The sequence below is a fragment of the Phodopus roborovskii genome, unplaced genomic scaffold, assembly GCF_943737965.1.
Source record: "Phodopus roborovskii unplaced genomic scaffold, PHOROB, whole genome shotgun sequence".
Lineage (NCBI taxonomy): Eukaryota > Metazoa > Chordata > Mammalia > Rodentia > Cricetidae > Phodopus > Phodopus roborovskii.
In genome coordinates this window covers 3614973-3634333 of record NW_026126448.1, presented here as the reverse complement: position 1 = coordinate 3634333, position 19361 = coordinate 3614973, and the positions used below count along the sequence as shown (strand labels likewise).

Here is a 19361-nt window from a genome sequence, read left to right as displayed (position 1 = left end):
CTAAGATATCAAGTGAGAAATAAGAGAGAATGCACTGACAAGAAACCAAAGGTCAGACAGCATCCATGTCACAGGCCTCTTCCCCAAGACTACAGCAAACCAGCTCCCCTCTACTTGTCAAACAAAGTGGACAAGGAACAAGTGACATGGTCAAAGATGTAGCTCTGTGTCTGACAAGTCAAAGTCAGATCAAAAGGATGGCACCTAAAGTCTGAGCCTCCAAGCCTCCTTCCACAGTATTCCACAACTCAAATCCCTGGTCTCAGACTCACATTTGTTGTCCAGGAATGCCTCACCGCTAGACTGAACCCAGAGGCTCCAGGTCTGATCTGCCCCTAGCACCAGGCCAATTAGTCTTCAAGCCAGTACCCACAGACTCAGCCTTAAAGATGGCTCATTTGCACACAGCTGCTTTGGGAGTCTGGGGAAACTGGGAGGTGGATTTGGGTATGTATCATCTCTCTATCCCAGGTCAGCTTAGAATTTGCTAGGTAAACAAAACTGACCTTGAACTCACAGAGATACTGCCTCTGCCTCTCAAATGCTGGGGTTACAGGTATGGCCTGCACACAAATTATCAACTCAGTGCCAGGCAGGAAACTGTGCTTACAGGAATATACAAATAAAATTAAAATTTTCCTACAAATATAACTGATCCCTATTCTTGTGTGCCATAATTGCCTATGTTAAAAAAAAAAAAAAGAAAAAAGAAAAACAACTCCTGCAGATTCACAATTATGTTACTAGAAGTAAAATGAGGTAATCAAGGATGTGGAATGTAAGATGCCATGTTATATACTAAAAACGGACAATCATTATAAATTTTCCTTAAAACTTCTATTTACATCATCAAAGTAATATAAAAAGAGCATATTGTACAGTCAACACATATAACACCCATGATTGAAAACACCAAACAATTTTACTTAAAACAATGATAAAATCTTTGATCAGATATTCAGCACAGCAAATAAGCATAGAATTATTAGTCACCAAGGAAATGCAAAGTAATTGCATGATGAGATACAGTTAAAGGATCAAAATAGCACAGGCTTAAAATGCTAACAGTGACAAGGTTGTACTAAAATTGGGACTCTACTGCTGAAGGAAATGCAAACTGATAATAACTACACTGAAAAATAGTTTGAAAATAATAACAAAATTCAAAACTCACTTAAACCATATGACCAAGAAATCTTTTTCCCAAGTACTTAGCTTAGTGAAATAAACCTTATATTCACGATCACAACCAAATAGTACTGTTGAAAAGAAACATCTGTGACAAGATTTATTAAATAAATTATAGGATTTTCTACTTTATAAAAATACCTTAGTTTTTACATGTTAGTACTTATTGTTTATCCTGATAATAGAACATAAGTTGTTCCAGAACAAAAAGACCTTCTCTGTTCTATTTCATGCTGGTACCAGATCACCTACCACATACTAAAAATATTTATTGACAACAAGTGATATAAAAGTAACACTTTAGAAGTATTTCTTGGACTGTAATGACAGGGAAAAGTGAAATCACTATGTACATACAGATTTCTGGTTTGTGATGATTCTCAATCAGCTGTTTGACATATCAAATAAACAACAACAATAAAACTGCTGTGTATTTTGTTACTAAACTACAATATTCACATGGCAGAAGAGATATTAAATATACTTTCACCTTAAGATATTTTCAGCTTAGACTGAAACTGGGACAGAGCCTCCTCATAAGTCAAGGAGCATCTACAATATGTAGGGTAGACATAAAACCCAAACTCATAAAGAGTATAACATACAGCATAATAGATTGAAAACAAGAGAAAAGAAATAATGGCTTTTGGTATCATTTATATGCATAACTACAAAGTATTTATTATTGTTAAAATAAACTTTTTTGTTTTGTAATTTTGTTTGTTAATTTCAATGTTCAACACATATGCATAAACACACACACAACACACACACACGTGTATAATATAATTTACTCAAGATAACACAATAAATAATCTGAATACAAAATTTGAACTTAATACAAATTAAATAATGGTAAAAGTTCATTTCAGAAAGGGGACAGAGAAATGCAGGAAGATGTCAAACAACATGGTGTTTGTAAAGGACTGTTACAAAGTCTAAAATGTACTTAAAGCAAGGCAGATTAGATAGGAACCAGACAAGTAAGAGTAGCATATTCCAAGAGAAGCTTGAACTTTACATAGAATACCTCGTGTGTGGTTTGAAGGAGAGAATAAAATAGCAAGATTCTGAACAAAGCCCCGGCTTAGAAGACAATTCCAGTCTTGGCAACACATGCTAACAAGCTGGACTGCATTATTGTAGCAATGACAAAAAAGCACAAGCAAATTAAGGAAATAATTTATAATCTATAATAGATTTCAATATCTAGATTATAATAGATAATTTATAATCTACAAATCTGTAACTAAAGATTTATAGTATGATTTTATAACATATAACTGAAATCAGATTTTCTAATCTAAATGGCATCCAATTATATACTTTAAAGATGAAGTATAGGATAGAGATATATCCTATAAAGATGAAGATAAGGATAGAGATAACCTCTCAGAATTGTTGGAAAAACTGGGTATGAGTATTTAACACAGTGTTGTCATGGCATTTATGATAAACATATTCTTATGATGAGTACCTTTAGATATTGTTGTAGAATGTTTTAACTAAGTAGAAATGTGCTACATTTGCTTAAGCTATAGAATATTACTTTGACTATGTGAATGAGTATTACATTTGTTTGTACTGCATTTGTTTAACTATGTAAAGATATGTTGCATTTGTCTCATCTGGCCTACGTAAGGCATCTGTGATAGGTCTAATAAAAAGCTGAATGTCCAATAGCTAGGCAAGAGAGGGGTAAGCAGGACTGCTGGGCAGAGAGAATAAACAGGAGGAGAAATTTAGGCTCGAGAAGAACTAGAGAGAGAGAATATCAAAAGAAAAGAACAAGGAAGGAAGAGGGGGAGATACCTAGGACCAGCCAGGCAGCCAGTAGCCATCAAACACAGACTAGGACATATAGAAAGGTAAAAAGGCCCAAGGCAAAACATAGATGAAGACTAAAATAAGAGCTAAGATAAGGCCAAGCATTCATAAGTAATGGTAAGTCTCTGTGTTACAGTTTGGTATGGTTGGTGGCCCAAAAGAAAAATCCTTGTAAAAGATATTAAGGCCCATAGGAGGAATTTCAGAAAAGTGCCAAATTTTGAGTTTAAATGACTGTGGAAACAGTACCAACACTCACTGGACTATAAAATGATGGGAGATGCCATTATGTATATATGTTTCTCATACTGGTTACTGAATAAAGCACTGTTGGCCAATAGGAAAGGAAGATAGGAGGGACTAGGAAACAAGGAGGAAAGAGGAAGTAGTAAGAGGGATCAAGATGGAGAGACTGGAGAGATGAGATGCTGGCACTTTCCCCGGTAAGAAGACCACCTAAGACCACGTGGAAATACACAGAAATGGGTTAATAATTAAGACAGAGCTAGCTGATAAGAAACTAGTACCTGGCCAACAGCATTATAACAAATACAGAGTTTCAGTGTGTTAATTGGGGCTGGCTCGGCAACGGGACAAGACCGGCGGCAGGCAGAAAAACCTTACTCCTTACAATAAAATAAAGACATAATTTTACACAGCAAGAAAATTTTTAAAAAATTAGGTGAAATAGGGTGTTTTAGTCCAGGAAAGTTTCAACTACAGATAGTTCTGGAAATATGGAAAAGAGGTACAATATGCACAGTGTGAAACACGCATGATAAAATGAGAAGGGGAAACTCTATGAAGAAGAGTCAGAAGGCATGTGATCAGAACTCAAAATAAATAAATAAATAGCTTCTAACAATGAAAAAGCAATAATATCAAGTACAAGAAAAATCAACACATATGTTCACTAAGTTTAACAACATCAAAAAGACCTATGTAATAGTGAAAAGCCAATTAACAAACACTTCATAGCTAAATACCAGCTGTTTACATCAGGCTTCCTCACTCCATTTTATGATAGTATTTGTTAAAATATCATGTTGGAGCATGTAAGCATTATGAACACAGTAATTCATTTATATGTATTTCACACACAAATAGAGGAAATAGTCCCAAACATAGTTTCTCGGTTTATACAGATAGCTGATAAGAAACTAGTAACTGGCCAACAGCATTGTATCAAATACAGAGTCTCCGTGTATTAATTGGTGCTGGCTCAGTGGTGGGACCAGACCAGAAGGGGTGGGTGAGGCGGAGACCATACTCATAACATAATGGTACCTTCAACATGGCTATTAAGAACTTTCACTTAAAACTTAACAAAAGCTTAAGAAAGGGTTTTAGAAACAAAATTACCGAAACAAGCAAGGCTTCTTAGTAACAGCATTGTTCTCAGTTGGACTCTGTTTTGATAGAGACAGAGACTCCTGCATCTCCTTTAAGGGAGGTTTCCTGACTCCGCATAAGCAGCAAAGAACAGCAAGACTTTTATAGAGCTCTGTTAACAACTGGATGATGTGTACGAGAGCTGGCAATGGCAGTGACCACATCTCCAAGCAGTCAACATGTTGCTGGTTGGCAGTGTAGACAAAGGCAGTGAGCACTGCTCTCGATTCTGACATTAAAGTACCCACCACCATCTTGGATAGACCATGGCTAATACAGCTGTGGCTTTCATGTTAGCATTGTTGTTGTTTACCAGATAAAAGACTCATGGCTACAAAAAGATAAAGATTTGCAGTAAAGACAGATTCACATTAAGAAAAACCTCTAAAGGTTTACAGTGTGTTTTAAAATATATGTAGGCTTGGGAGAGAAAAAGAAACAGGATAATATGTTTTTAAAAGACAGAGTAGCTGACTATGATGCCACACGCCTTTAATTCCAGCACTTAAGACAGAGGCAAGCAGAACTCTATGATTTCAAAGTAAACCTGGTATATAGAGATAATTCCAGGTCAAATAAAAGTTACACAGAGAAACCCTGTCTCAAAAAATAAAAAACTAGCAGTAGAAGTAGAAGAAATAGAGTAATAAAAAAGCCACATAAAGATGGAAAGCACAGAGAGAATCTGGATACTGTACAGTATTATATATCTTTGTATTGTTTGACTACTGAGAAAATAACAACTTTTAAAAGAAATGCTGCTGGATGAATTCAATTTATATATTTTAAAAATGCTTTGACTCCAAAATTTAAATCCAAGGACAGATTACTGGGGGAAAAGGATTTCTATTTTTGTTTCTACAGAAAACGAAAAGCTGTGGATTCCTTCCAGACTAACATGGTTTGATCAAGCAAGACACCCTGAAACAACATCCCAGGTGATACAACATTCAAAACAGTTGGGACAAGGCAGCCTTGAAGACCACTACAGCCAGGATTTCTGTGGCTTCTTAGGATCCCCATGACAATGCCCCATACCATCAGGAAGCAGTTTGGAAAGAACAATGCCCAAATTCCCAAATATTGTTTACAAATATTTGTTTTCTTGTCTTGATCCTGATTTTAGAGGAATTAGCTTAAGTTTCTCTCCATTCAGTTTGATGTTGGCAGTTGGTTTGCTGTATATTGCTCTTATTATGTTTAGTTTTCATTTATATGAGGTTATTTATAAATGGTTAATGACCACAACCAATCTCTTTATGGTATAGATATGAATACTTCATTTTATAATGGATTTTAATTTATTGATACAAATTTAAGGTCAATTTTGTGATATGTATATTTTTATTGTTTAGGTATTGTGTCTATATAGCTCATTTAGAAATGTAATGTATAAATCAGTACAGATTATAGATAGTTACCTCTGATAGTCAAAACTTAGAGTTAAGTTAGTTAGGTTTTCAGATGTATTTGAGATACATAGGCATTCTTCAAACCTTTCAAAGACCTACAGAATATGGCATTTAAAATGGTTTAGGGTTTTTCTTGACAGTGAGACATAACTGCTCCTGGTAACACCACCTGTATCAGAAAGGATGATGGTCATTTAAAAACACATTATGGAGTTTACTTCCAATATGGCAAGACTAGCCATTTAGACAAAATACTGCTCTTGTCTGGACTGTTTGACTTTATGATGTATAAACTGGACATGCAGGACCCACAGAAAAGTGACTGATGATACAAGATGGACATTGCTACAGGGTTCCTGCTTTATGAAAGAGTCTGTCAAACAGTCTGCAGGACACAGAAAAATGACTGACAAACTGCCAATACAGATGGACAGTTTAGATTCCTACGTTACTGAGGAGTCTGCAGACACACTATAGCTTAAAAGCTGAAGATGGAACATTACAGAAGAACTTCGGCTGACTGACTAGGCAGTGAGTTATCTCTGTCATTTATAGAGTTTATAAAATATCCTTCTGTGGTCTTCGATGGCGTTGAAGACAGATAGTTATGGTTATAGTTTTCCTTAGGATTAAAGATAAGTTACATATGAGATTTTAGACTCACAAAGATAGGATAGACAATGGAATATTTTCTTCAAATCTTGCTAAATGTTAATGGGCTAAACATTGTTAACCGTGGTTCTTATTTAGTAACTGTTTTGTTATATATTTGCTATGCTAAGTTTAAAACCATTTTATTTTAGACAGAAAAAAAGAGATGATGGGAGATGCCATTCTGTAAATATGTTTCTCTTATTGGTTAATGAATAAAGCACTGTTGGCCAATTGGAAAGGAAGATAGGTAGGATTGGGAGGCAAGGAGGAGTCTGGAAGTAGTAGAGAGAAGATCCAAGATGGAGGACGGAGAGAGAAGAATGCCAGCCCCTCTCTCTGGTAAGATAAGACCACATGGAAGTATTTAGATTAATAGAAATGGGTTAATAATTAAGCAGAGATAGCCAATAAGAAACTAGAAACTGGCCTACAGCTTTATATCTAATACAGTGTCTCTGTGTGTTATGTGGGGCTGGCATGGTGGTGGGACCAGAATGGTGAGGGAAAAACCTATTCATAACACCCAATCTCTTGAATGTCTCATCAAACATATATTTCTTGCTCCATGAAGCACAGTTTATAGTCTATCAAAATCTTTAAGAAACAAAAACAATAATAACAATAAAACAATTCCTATATATCCCACAAACCTATAAAAAAAAAAGGATTATTTAAATTTAAATTTCATAAAAGTGCCTATAGGAAAAGACTACCTGACTATAATACAGAGACCACAGCCACCAAGAACAACAATTGATGATTGGACTTCATGGTGCTGAAAAGCTTCTGTATGGCAGAGATGCCATCATTTAGACAGGCCACAGAATATACCTCAAATATATAAAAATTACCAAAAAATAAACATAAAACAACAGATAATTCAATTTAAAAACTGGTCATAGATATAAACAGAATTCTCAAAAATTGAAACACAAAAATGGCTGAGAAACATGTAAAGAAACGTTCAACATCAGGGAAATATAAATCAAAATTACTTTGAGATTTCATCTAACACCAGCCAGAAAGGACTAGACAATACAATAAATGGCAGCTCATTCTTGCAAACATGTGGAGTGGAAATTCTTAGCAATTGCTGGGATGTGTGCAAACTTGTATAGCCACTATGGAAATCAGTGTGGTAGTTCATCTACCTTAAGATCCAGATTTAGCACTCTTAAATATGTACCAAGAAGTTTACATCTTATTACAGAGATGCTTTCTCAACCATGTTCATTATTGCTCTCTTCAAAATAGACAGAAATTTTAAATGGTTCAAATATCCATCAACATAGGCAATATTATTCAACTGATAAAATCATGAATTAATGGGAAAATTGAGCCATAAAAAATTATCCTGAGTGAGTTAACCCTGACCCAAAAAGACAGGAATGGTAAGTATTCACTTATATGCAGATGTTAGTTGTTAAATTTTCAATAAATAGGTTTTAATTAGTATAAAAGCAGTGTTTAGGTTTAGAGAAAAGGACTGGGCAGGGGATCTCTCTAGAAAGGATAAATAGAATAGACAGTTATGGATATGTGAGAAAGCTGGAATGTGAGAAAGCAAGGACAAAAGAGAGAGTGGAGGAAGAAGGAGTGAAAAGGGAAACAACAGTGGTTCTCAAACTCTGGGTAGTGACTCCTTTGGGGATATATATATATATATATATATATATATATATATATGATATTATGAATATCAAATATTTCCATTACAATTCATAACAGTAGCAAAATACAGTTATGAAGTAGCAACAAAAAATAATTACATTGTTGAGGGTCACCACATAAGAAACTGTATTAAAGGGACTTAGCATTAGGAAGGTTGAGAACCAGTGGAATACAGGAAGGGATAGCTAAAACTAAGGACTGTTTTAGGAGTCATATAGAAACCTAAATACAAAGCTTTTCTGTATTTGTATTAAATAACTGGAGAGATAAAGCCCCAATCAGACCTCTTTTGCCACCAAGCAAAATCTCCAGGTGTCAGAAATAAGTTAAGTTGTTGGCCAAAGGGACCTCATAGAAACCTCCAAACAACCCAGGCTATTTCCAAAGCTACAAGTTACTTCCCACAAACTGATTGTAAGGCAGGCCTTATTGCAGTTTTCACAGTTTCAAATTTTCAATTTGTTCTGATATTTTTACTATTTATAAGACTATTATTGCCATAATATAACTCATAAATAGCTTTGTTTCTGTTTTCTCTACTGTTCATTTAGACGGCTTCTCTCTTCTTATGCCATATTATAGTGATTTTAAATTACAACTGCTATAAAATAAGTTAGTTGAAATACTGGTTCCATTATTAAACATATATGAAACCCATGGTTTTTCCCTGAATTTGGCTGAGAAATTCCTTGTATTTCATTTTTATACTTTAATTTTAGGATTAGCTTCTCAAATTCTATTAATAATTGGAAGAAGAAAATTCTTACTGGAATTGTTTTGAAATACATTAATTTTGAGAGATCTTTGTACTGCTGAGATTTTACTTTTGTGAACACAACTTTGCATCTCAGTGCTTCAGATTGTTCCTCCTCTGCCTCTCGTTACTGATGGTAACTCTCTTATCTTATTCCTCTTCATTTCTCAATGAAGGTTGCTCACATTTCATTATAATTTGAGAAGTATGTGTTTGGGTCATTTGCTCCAACAGCCTGACCACTGGCACTCTTGCTCCCCAGGAAAGCTCTACTTCATTTACTACAGATAGAAGATTCTCATGTACATACTTTACACCTTGATATTAACAGTAACTATAATAACACGTAATTCTGTCAGCTTTAATGCATCCTGTTCTAACAAGCACCATTTTACAGTTTACTGAACTTATAATCTAAGTCCACAACTCCTACAACTTCATCACAGTCCTCAACAAATTAAGCTACAATTTATGTTTGTTGCTTAGTAGTAATTACTGTAGTTTATTTTTAGTTTCAAAAACTGTCAATGTTGGATGATACCATCAACTAAAATGTCCAATATTCAACAACCCTTTAATATTATATTTTCCAAATCTCTCACATTCCACCCCTTTAATATCCTCTCTCTTTTAGATTTTGTATGTATCGTGAACTGCCTTCATCCTCCTTGAACTCTGTGGTACATACTGTTAAAATAAACCCATGATATATTCTCATCCATACGGAGTATCTGGTAGTAAATCTGTCTTCCCTTACATAATATCAATGAACACTTGGTTTTAGACACTGTCACCAGCAACTCAAGACATTTCCAATCAGACCACACATACTAAACTACAATGAAAAATTAATGACTTTCACAACATACGGCTGAAGAAACGTAAGTTAGAAGACCAAAAAATGAATATAAGATTGAGATCTAGAATTACAGATCAGAATATTAGAATAGAAACACTGGAAAGTAAAAATGTTCTATAAATCTGTAGAGGATTACAGTGGGCCACTGGGCTGTGTGAAAAGTGGTATACATACATGGTAAAGACTCCAGGACATGAACAAAGATCATTTACTAGAAAGTAACTTCAAAAAACTAACAAGTTCTGAAGTAGAGGCTATTACAGACCCACCAATACATCTCTTAAAATCTATCTTATGACAATGATGAAATAAATGTTCCCATACCTACCCAGTTGCAAAACTCTATGAGTTGACATAGAAAATAATATATACCAAATCGAAAAATGGTCACGCCAAAACTCTACCAAAGAGTCAGTGAATAGCTTCACTCCTAGGTGTGCCATGATTTTTAAGATTCAGGGTTCAGAGATACTCTGAATCATTCAGTAGGTACTTCCAAAGAGTCTTGTCTATGCAGCAGGGAAATTGCCGTCATTATGTTATGCCTTCTTTAACAAAGCTTTGAAGTAAACCTCAAAGAGCAATTAGCTCTATGTGTATTTAAAACATCAACAATCTTTATAAGAAAAAAATATCTTTTGAGAGACAGGGTCTTTTTCACTTACCCAAGGCTGATACTTGATCACATTATTCTTCTTTGTGTATCTAGAGAAAGTCTATTGACAGGCCCAGATAAAACAAGATTGATGAATAGAGTAAAATGAATTAAATAAAATAAATGAACTTGTTCTGTTGTATGATATTACTAGAATCAATTAACTTTTTTGTTATGACTAGAGGTCTGGGACACTCCATCATAAACTATTTCTCTGTGTGAAGCTTCAACATGCAGAAAATAAACAATCCACTCTGCATATGTGAATATCTGAGTAAAAAATGGCAATTCCAATAACGAAATTCAAAGAAAGCAACTTCATTCTATACTGACGGGAAAACAAAGTAACGTAAACTTTAAACAGCATGCACTGGCCATCTAAGATGTGCACATCCTTTGTCCAAGAGCTTCCTTGAAATTTCTCCTAAAGATGGTGTTACAAAAGTATTTCCTGAATTAATATGTTTCCAACAGTACTATTTACAATAATACACAGTAGACAGTGATCTTTATATTCAAGAGAAAGGAACCAGCCCTGTATTCAGCAAGCAGATATTTGCCATGGCTACAAGAATTGATGAAATAAAATTAATTATAATAATGTTTAGGTTTTTAAAAGCAAGATATGAAGCATATCTATAACATAAATTGATTATAATGCATAATAAACAGGCATAGAAAAAATATTCCAATTTAGTATTATCTGCTTCAAATTGGGGAAAATGATAGGAGTGTGTGGGTGTAAATGTGGAGGTGGGCTGTGTGTGTGTGTGTGTGTTTGTGCTTCATTTTTCTGCTTTTAAGAATTATCTATATTCTATGTTTATTACATTAAGCATTGGCTGCTTTTGTAATCAGAAAAAGGGAAAGATAAATGTAGGACATAAAAAATATGCATGAATAAAAACAGCTTAAATAGCTGAGGCATATCATTTTATTTTCTCTTATTGGCTAAAATTGTATCATAAGTATTTAAATAGAAAAATTTGCTTTTACCTCACACAAGTGTTCTGCTGCATCAATAATGCATTTCTACATCAGAATATTTAATATCAGTTTTTCAGAGAGAAAATTACTTTTTCATAAAGGTACCAGGACATTTAGTTTCCATCAACTATTGCAAATGTACTATTTAGCAACTACTTTTGGAGGGCTAATATATCAGTCCTGTGATACAGCAGTGCATGTTCCAAGCTTTTATCTCTTCCTAAAAACATCAAGGAAAATAACCCCAAAGCTAGTCCTGCATGTACAGTACATTTGATCCTTTGATTTTTAACATTCATTTAATGGAGTCTGCCTGTGATGACTAATATTTTCTCATCTGCTGGTACCAAGAACTAAATAAGGTTCTTTATGAGATTACATTTGTGCAGCTCCCATTTTAACGGAAATTGGAGAGATATGGGAAAAGATTACAGGAAAAGACATTATAAAAGCAGATCTCACAAGTCAAACTTAATAGCAAAACCATTCTCTTCGTGTAGGCAACCATGAAAACAATATCCTATGAACTAGGGATATATACTGTATCTTCCTAGTCTATCTATAAGCCTTCTTGAGACAGATTTCCATAACTTTATAATGTGGTTAGAGTTGATGAAACAGTGGCCACAGAAAGATGATGAATGCATAATAAGGTTCAGAAATCTAAGATTTTGGGTTGCGACAAGAAAAGGATAATATTGCTTATGTTGTTAGAAGCCAGAGAAACATATTGTGTCAGCTGTGACAACATTAAAAATAAGTTTCATAAAACATACCCAATTCTCTTATTAAGAACCATTTACATACTTCCATGCTACTCAAATATTTAATTGCTAGAAAAGATTGCTACAAAGATGATGGGAGATGTATTCTGTAAATATGTTTCTTTTATTGGTTAATGAATAAAGCACTAAGGTTAATGAGGAAAGCAAGATAGGTGGGACTAGGAGACAAGGATGATTTGGGAAGTAGTAGGGAGGAGATTCAACATGGAGGATGGAAAGAGTGGAATGCTGGGCCATCTCTCCGGTAAGATGATAGATACCACGTGGAAATACTTAGATTAATTAAAATGGGTTAATATTTATGACAGAGCTAGCTATATAACCGAGAGGCAGGAGGGAGGGCCTAGTCCCTACTCCAAATGACTTAACAGATTTAGATGACTCCTCCAGGAAAGCATCACCCTACATGTGTAGTGGGGGGGGGTTGGGATGGAATGGGAGAGTGGTCGGGGGGCATGGAGGATAGAAGAGAGGGAGGAAGGAACAGAAAGGGAACTGGGATCGATATGTAAAATAAGAAAGATAAATAAATAAATAAGCTACATACAGATAATCATGGAGACTGAAGTGAATAAGAAACTAGGGCTAGTCCTAATGTGCCTCAAAATTTAAGAAATATAAAAAATTAAAAAATGAAATACTGCTTAGTCTCTGACAACAAATATAAAAGTAACCAGCTCTCTTTCTAGGACTTAGTGGCTTCTTAGATGCAATAAGCAAGATCAATGATATATAAGCTACATAAGAAAGAAATTTTCTACTGAAATTAAGAAAGTGTTTTCCTTCTTTCATATAAATTGCCTGCAGAATAGCTGTTTGCTTTTCAGAGGACTCTATGTGTGACAAGCATAACTCACCAACATAAGTGAGCAACAGCAACAGAAGAACACAAGGGTGTATTGTGATATCAAGTGATTCTTACAGGGAGCCCACATAAATACTGGAAAAATATTTTGAAGATTACTGATTATTTTTTGGGATAATCCTAGAGTCAGGTGAATTGCCTTATATGGCTAGGAAAGAGAAAGAGTATGATATTGCTATGGAAAGTATAAAAGAGACTTCATCATGTCAGATCGGCTAAAAGCAAGAAGCAAGTCTAAGACCTATGGGTTGGGGGGGGGGAGGTGGGCACTCTGTGTGAGCTTCAGATCTTTTGTCTCCTCCACCATTTGCCAAAAACTCTGAGGTGTCATATTTAGTAGTATACAAACATCTTTCCTGTATTCAGTTTCCACAGTTAGCCTCCAAACTTCAATGAAGATGGCACATTCCCCAGTGCTGGGCCACTGGGACTGCAGAGAAGTTTAGTGACTGTCACTCCCTTTTATGCTGAAGCCAGTATGCCAGGAACAGCAGTGTCAAGGAAAAGCCCAAAGGTCCCTGAAATCCAGACACTGCCAGAGCCTGAAATATGAATGAAGTTGTAACTCAAATGAACAGAGAGATGCACGCAGCATTGACTGTGTGATTAAAAACCAAACAAGCTCCTTATGTTCTCCCTGGTACTGTTGATAAAGACAACCCAAGGGAAGACTGGATGGAACTTTTCATGGCCAGGCTTTCACATGCTAAAACAACCATAAAATCACCATGTGCGCAGTTTGTGCAGTCTGTCTGTAGCTGTTGGAATGGAATGGAATGGAAATATTTCTTAGAATTAGACTTTGCTAATGTTTATTTCAAGCACATATATGTCATGTTATTGCTCTATTTCCATCAATATTCTTTGAGGAAATAAAAGTTTTCAAAAAGGATTGTAAATCATTGGAAGTTAGAAAGTAAAGCTAAAGACATTAAGATTAAGGCAGATTAATATATTTGTAAAATTTAAACCTGACATAGAAAACACAGGTTTCCCAGAATCACTAGATAATGTTGTAAAATAGTCTGAGTTCCTAGGTACACAAACCTTAGGGAAGACACTCAGTTTATACAAATCATGCAAGCTTAATGAAAATCCTGTTGAATAAGAGAAGCACTTTTTGAGATGGGGCCTATGAGAATGTCTTTTTGCATCTTTGCAAAGATAATGTAACGGCATATTAGATTCAGAGAGCAACAAGGCACTTGCAATGTTTCCTTATGGTATTCTACCAGGAATCTTCACATATAAGGATGTACTCAGTAAACAACATACTTTTTCTTAGATACAAGCTTTCATTAATGAATTCCCAAAAGGAATTATTTACCTCTTCCTCCTTGCTATAGATACAGAGCAGTACAATGTATTATAGTCAAGAATTTACACCTGTTAAAGAAAACAATGTTCTATTTTTAAGATCATACTAGATAGCCACCATTCCCCTCACCTGTGATTCTTTCACATTTTCAACAGTGAAGTTGAACCAGACCCGGAAGCGAGGATTACAGGTATCCGGTCTAATGAACAGATCATACTCAAACTCAGAGACTTGCTCGACCCGGCCAAGGTTACCTATGACAAAACATAAGAGAACTGTGTTTTAATAGGAGTTCATGCCCCTCAACAATATTATGAGCTTTGATACTAGTACTAATCTTCATTTGACACTAGTAGGTGTAAACATTCACAGTCTTAACCTACCAACTCTGAGTGTGGCCCAAAGTAAGGAAGAATTTCAGCTAGTTCAGGCTGCAGTACACAATCTCTGCCTGGCCCTTATAATCTGGATCCTTTGTGCAACAAAAAAGATTGGGTTTTGAAGACTATAGTATGCTCCAAAAGCACTGAGGAATGAATCACAAACTTCAGTTTCCTAGTAGAAAAAAAATTAGGATAGAATACAAACTACTTCTAATACTTTAAACCTTCTTTAATCTTCACAACATGGCTACTTGTTTTGTGTGATAAATTTCTAAACCAGATAATCAACTGCTAAAAATTAGTCAAGGTTACTATACCTGGACTCAAAGCAACTGACTTAGAAGCTGGTAGCTGGTATTGTTTTGATCTTAAGGAAAATAGCAATATCTTATTTAAAATGAGTTACAGATCACCTGCTTCTAGATCAGTGGTTCTAACCTTTCTAATGCTGCAAACCTTTAAGACAGCTCCTCATATTATGGTGACCCCCAACCATAAATTTATTCATTGCTACTTCATAACTGAAGTTTTGCTATTGTTATGAATCGTAGTATAAATAACTGATACAAAGGGTATCTAGATGACATGCCACCCCTATGAAAGGGTCGTTTGACCCTCAAATGAGTTGTAACCCACAGCTTGAGAACCACTGCTCTAGAGGAATGCTTAGGAATAAACCTTTGATTTACATGTACCAAAGTTTTAATTCTTTTCAAAATTCAGTTGACATGTCTCTAATTTTTTTTCTGAATATGAATTGTATTATAATTGATGGAGTACTAGCCAGAGACCCAGAAACCTGGATTCTATCTTCACTTGATTCCAATAGTATAATAAATAAGCTACTTACCATCTCATAGTCTTATGAAATTGCTGAATTATATAACCCCAAGGTTCTTTCAGATATAACCTTCAGCTACCTGTTTCTAGCAATAATCAGGCAGTGATCCAAGACAATAACTCCATAAATATAACAATTAACTTTTATTAAATTTTATCTACTCTATTAAAATATAAATGAGAAGACACTTCATTTTCCCCTTCTGGGATGTAACAGTACCTTTATTTTAGTATATTCACATTGAAAATCCTATATTGACAAGGAAATACATATAAAAATAATTGAAACCAAAGACTTTTCTCTTAATTTTTCTTTCAATTGTATTCATAATCCTCAAGGAGACTCCTTATATAAAATTAGCTCTTTGAATTATGATCATCAAAAATATTTATTAAGGCATGTTTTATGGAAGTCAGAGTATTTATTACACAATGAAATTAAATATTTAATACTGGGTTAAATAATTTAGGTTATTTTTAAATTTTCTGAGTACTCATGAACAATTAATTTAAAAATTCCCACATCATTTTTATCATTGTAAATCAAGGAATATGGGACTGGATAGATGGCTCAGATTGTAAGGGTACTAACACTAATAATGTCAGTAGGAGCCCCAGGATACAAACAGTAAAAGGAATGTGCCAACTCCTTCAGGTGGTTCCCTGACTTCCATACGTGCACCTTGGTATGCATCTCCCAATACACACATACACAAAATAATGAATATAATAAAATGAGGTAACATAAATTGAAATATAAGAATTTGTTCCTACATTAGATAAAATATAAATGTTAACAACTATGCAATTAAGACATAAGACTAAATTAATTTTAGTATAAAATTAATAATTCTTAGTTTAGGTGTATGCTATAGACTGTCATGAAGGCTAAATGTGCAATCAATTTAATCCTCAGAACATGTTTCATAAGTGAGGTACTATTGCTGTCCCATAGTACATACAAGCAAAACAAGGAATAATGAACTAAAACAACTCCAAAGTTATGTAGTAAGTAAATAAGTAACATTCTCAAATGATGTGAATACAAATAAAACTTGTCTAACCACCAGTGACAAAACTATACAGCTGTGCACCTGAGAGAATGGCACAGGTATCACAGAGATAGAAGTGGAAGCAGATTTTAAATTATCTGATACATATCATATTGTTAAAACAACAAAAGCTTAAAAGGGGACAATGCACACTTCAACTCTTCATATTCTAAAATTATGTATTAATGCTTATCCTAATCTTCAGAAAAACACATATTCATTTATTTTAGTAGTTAGACAGTACATACGGGTTTTTGTGAAAAGAAATCTTTAAAGTGTTGCTATGTATAGTTTTTTTTTAATAATAATATAACGTATCTATAGAACTGTAATGTTTCAATGTAATTTTACTCTTATCTTATTAAATCATCAACTTGACCCAATGATGATGAGCCTGAAACCTGTAAGCACTTAATGCCTATTTAAATTCATAATTTAAAGTACCAGGAAAGATCTTTGGAATAGACTTCTGGTTATATTGTTCTGTTCTTTATAATACACTATGACTACACATCCATTTTTCCTTAAATACTTCAGCAATGTATCATATTATAGAATTATGGAAGCAGATATTTTAAAATATACTAGCAATATCTATTTAAAGGAAAGACAAAGAAAAGAAGCAAACAGAATCTAAACCATGATGGAGAAATAGGAGAAAAATATAACATACAGATTGTAGTGCAAATATGCCATAAATTTATCAAATGTAAAAGGATTAAATATTCAAATGTATACAAAATACATACAGTATAGTCATCAAGGCCACTAGCTGACAAAGAGGATTTTATGAAACTAAAGAACTTCTATACAGCAAAAGGCACCATCATTCTAGTGTAGAGGCAGGCTACAGAATGGGAAAAAAATCCATACATCTAACAGAAGGTTAATATCTAGACTATACAAATAACTCAAAAACATAAAATATCAGGAAACAACCTAAATAAAAGTTAGGGGTTGTAATAAAATTAGAATTCTCAAAATAATATAAAAGGCTAAGAAATATTTATAATAAGCATTAACATTCTCATCCATCATTCAATTGAATAGATAGTATAAATGAAAATGATTAAAAATCTTCATCCCAGTGACAAATAAAATAAATTTAATAAAGACCAAACCCAAAAAAATGGAAATGAAAATTAAAACTACCTTGAGATTTCATCTTATCCCAGTCAAAATAGCAGAAACCAAAACAACAAATCTTATCAAGGATGTGGGCAAATGAAACCCTCATTCACTTTTGATAGAAAGTGCAAACTTGGAATCCAGTTGCAGACAGGGAGGAGTGATGAGCAAAGGGGTCAAGACCAGGCTGGAGAAACCCATAGAAACTGCTAACCTGAAGGGGAAGCTCATGGACTCCAGTCTGATAGCTGGGAAGCCAGTATAGGACCGACCCAGATTCCCTGAATATGGTGTTAAGTTGGGAGGACTGCACAGTCTATGGGGCCTCTGGTAATGGATCAACATTTATCCCTAGTATATGAATAGACTTTGGGAGCCCATTACACACAGAGAGGTTGAGGCATAGGCAAATGGGGGAGGACAGGAGGATAAGGGAACTGGGATTGATATATAAAACAAGTTTGTTTCAAATTTAAATTAAAAAATTATTTTAAAAAGGAAGTACAAGCTTGAGTAGTTATAGTGGAAATATGTAGAATTTTCAAAGAAAGAAAGACAGACAGGCAGAAAGAAAGAAAATGTACCATATGACCCAGTTATTCCACTGGTGGCATATGTCCAAAGGACCTCCACTATCTACTGGATAGGCCAAGCTCATAATCACTCTACTCACATTAACTAGGAAATGAAATCAATCAAATGCCCGTCAACTGATGAATGGATAATGAAAATATGGTTCTATAAACAATGCAAAATTATTCATTTGTAAGGAAAACTAAATCATGAACTTTGTAGGTAAATGGATGGAGCTAGAAAATACTATACTGAGTGAAATAGCATAGATTCAAAGACAAGTGACACATTTTCTCTACTTGAGGGTGGTAGCTTAACAATCATCTATTCCATAGAGACTCATACAACCAAGTTCATTGACGCCCTATTCACAGAGGTCAGAAAATGAAAATAATCAAAATGTCTTTCATATAATGAATGGACAATGAAAATGTGGGAAATATATATTCAGTGGAATCCCAGTCAGCTGTAAAGAACACTGAAACCATGAAATTTTCAGGTAAATGGATAGAACTAGGAAAGATCATATGGAGTGAGCTAACTGAGATCCAGAAAGACAAGCACTACATTCTCTCTCTCTCTCTCTCTCTCTCTCTCTCTCTCTCTCTCTCTCTCTGTCTCTCTGTCTGTCTGTCTCTCTCTGTCTCTCTGTCTCTCTCTCTCTCTCTCTCTTCCTAGTTTTGAATTGTACATTATTTTAAACTGAAGTACCATAGATATCAGGACACTAGAAAGGGACCACAGTGGGAGGAACAGGATGTTAAGGGAAAGTGATGGAATGTAGATGTTATGAAGGGAGAAGGGTAAATTGAGGAGCAGGAAGGGTCAAATAAGGTGAGAGAGAGGAGGGTAAAGTAGAATAGGGAGTGTTGGAAGGAAAAGCATTAAGGAATTTTGGAAAAGAAAAAAAAAAGCAATATGCAGACTTGCTACTGTAGAAGCACAAGATCAAGCCAGCCAAACTCCAAGCCTAGGTAAGGAAGGTTCTCATGAAATCCCACTCCTAGATAAGAAGCTA

At 34.6% G+C, this 19361-nt stretch overlaps 1 protein-coding gene across 1 annotated transcript in view; it reads right to left on the bottom strand.

The window, feature by feature from the left end:
• The window catches only part of Agbl4 (AGBL carboxypeptidase 4), a 1068750-nt gene that overhangs the window by 944778 nt on the left and 104611 nt on the right, over nucleotides 1-19361 (bottom strand). The window contains exon 3 of the mRNA XM_051188468.1: nucleotides 14497-14621. Within this exon, the coding sequence (XP_051044425.1) occupies nucleotides 14497-14621 (125 nt within the window). The remainder of the gene's footprint in view (nucleotides 1-14496; nucleotides 14622-19361) is intronic.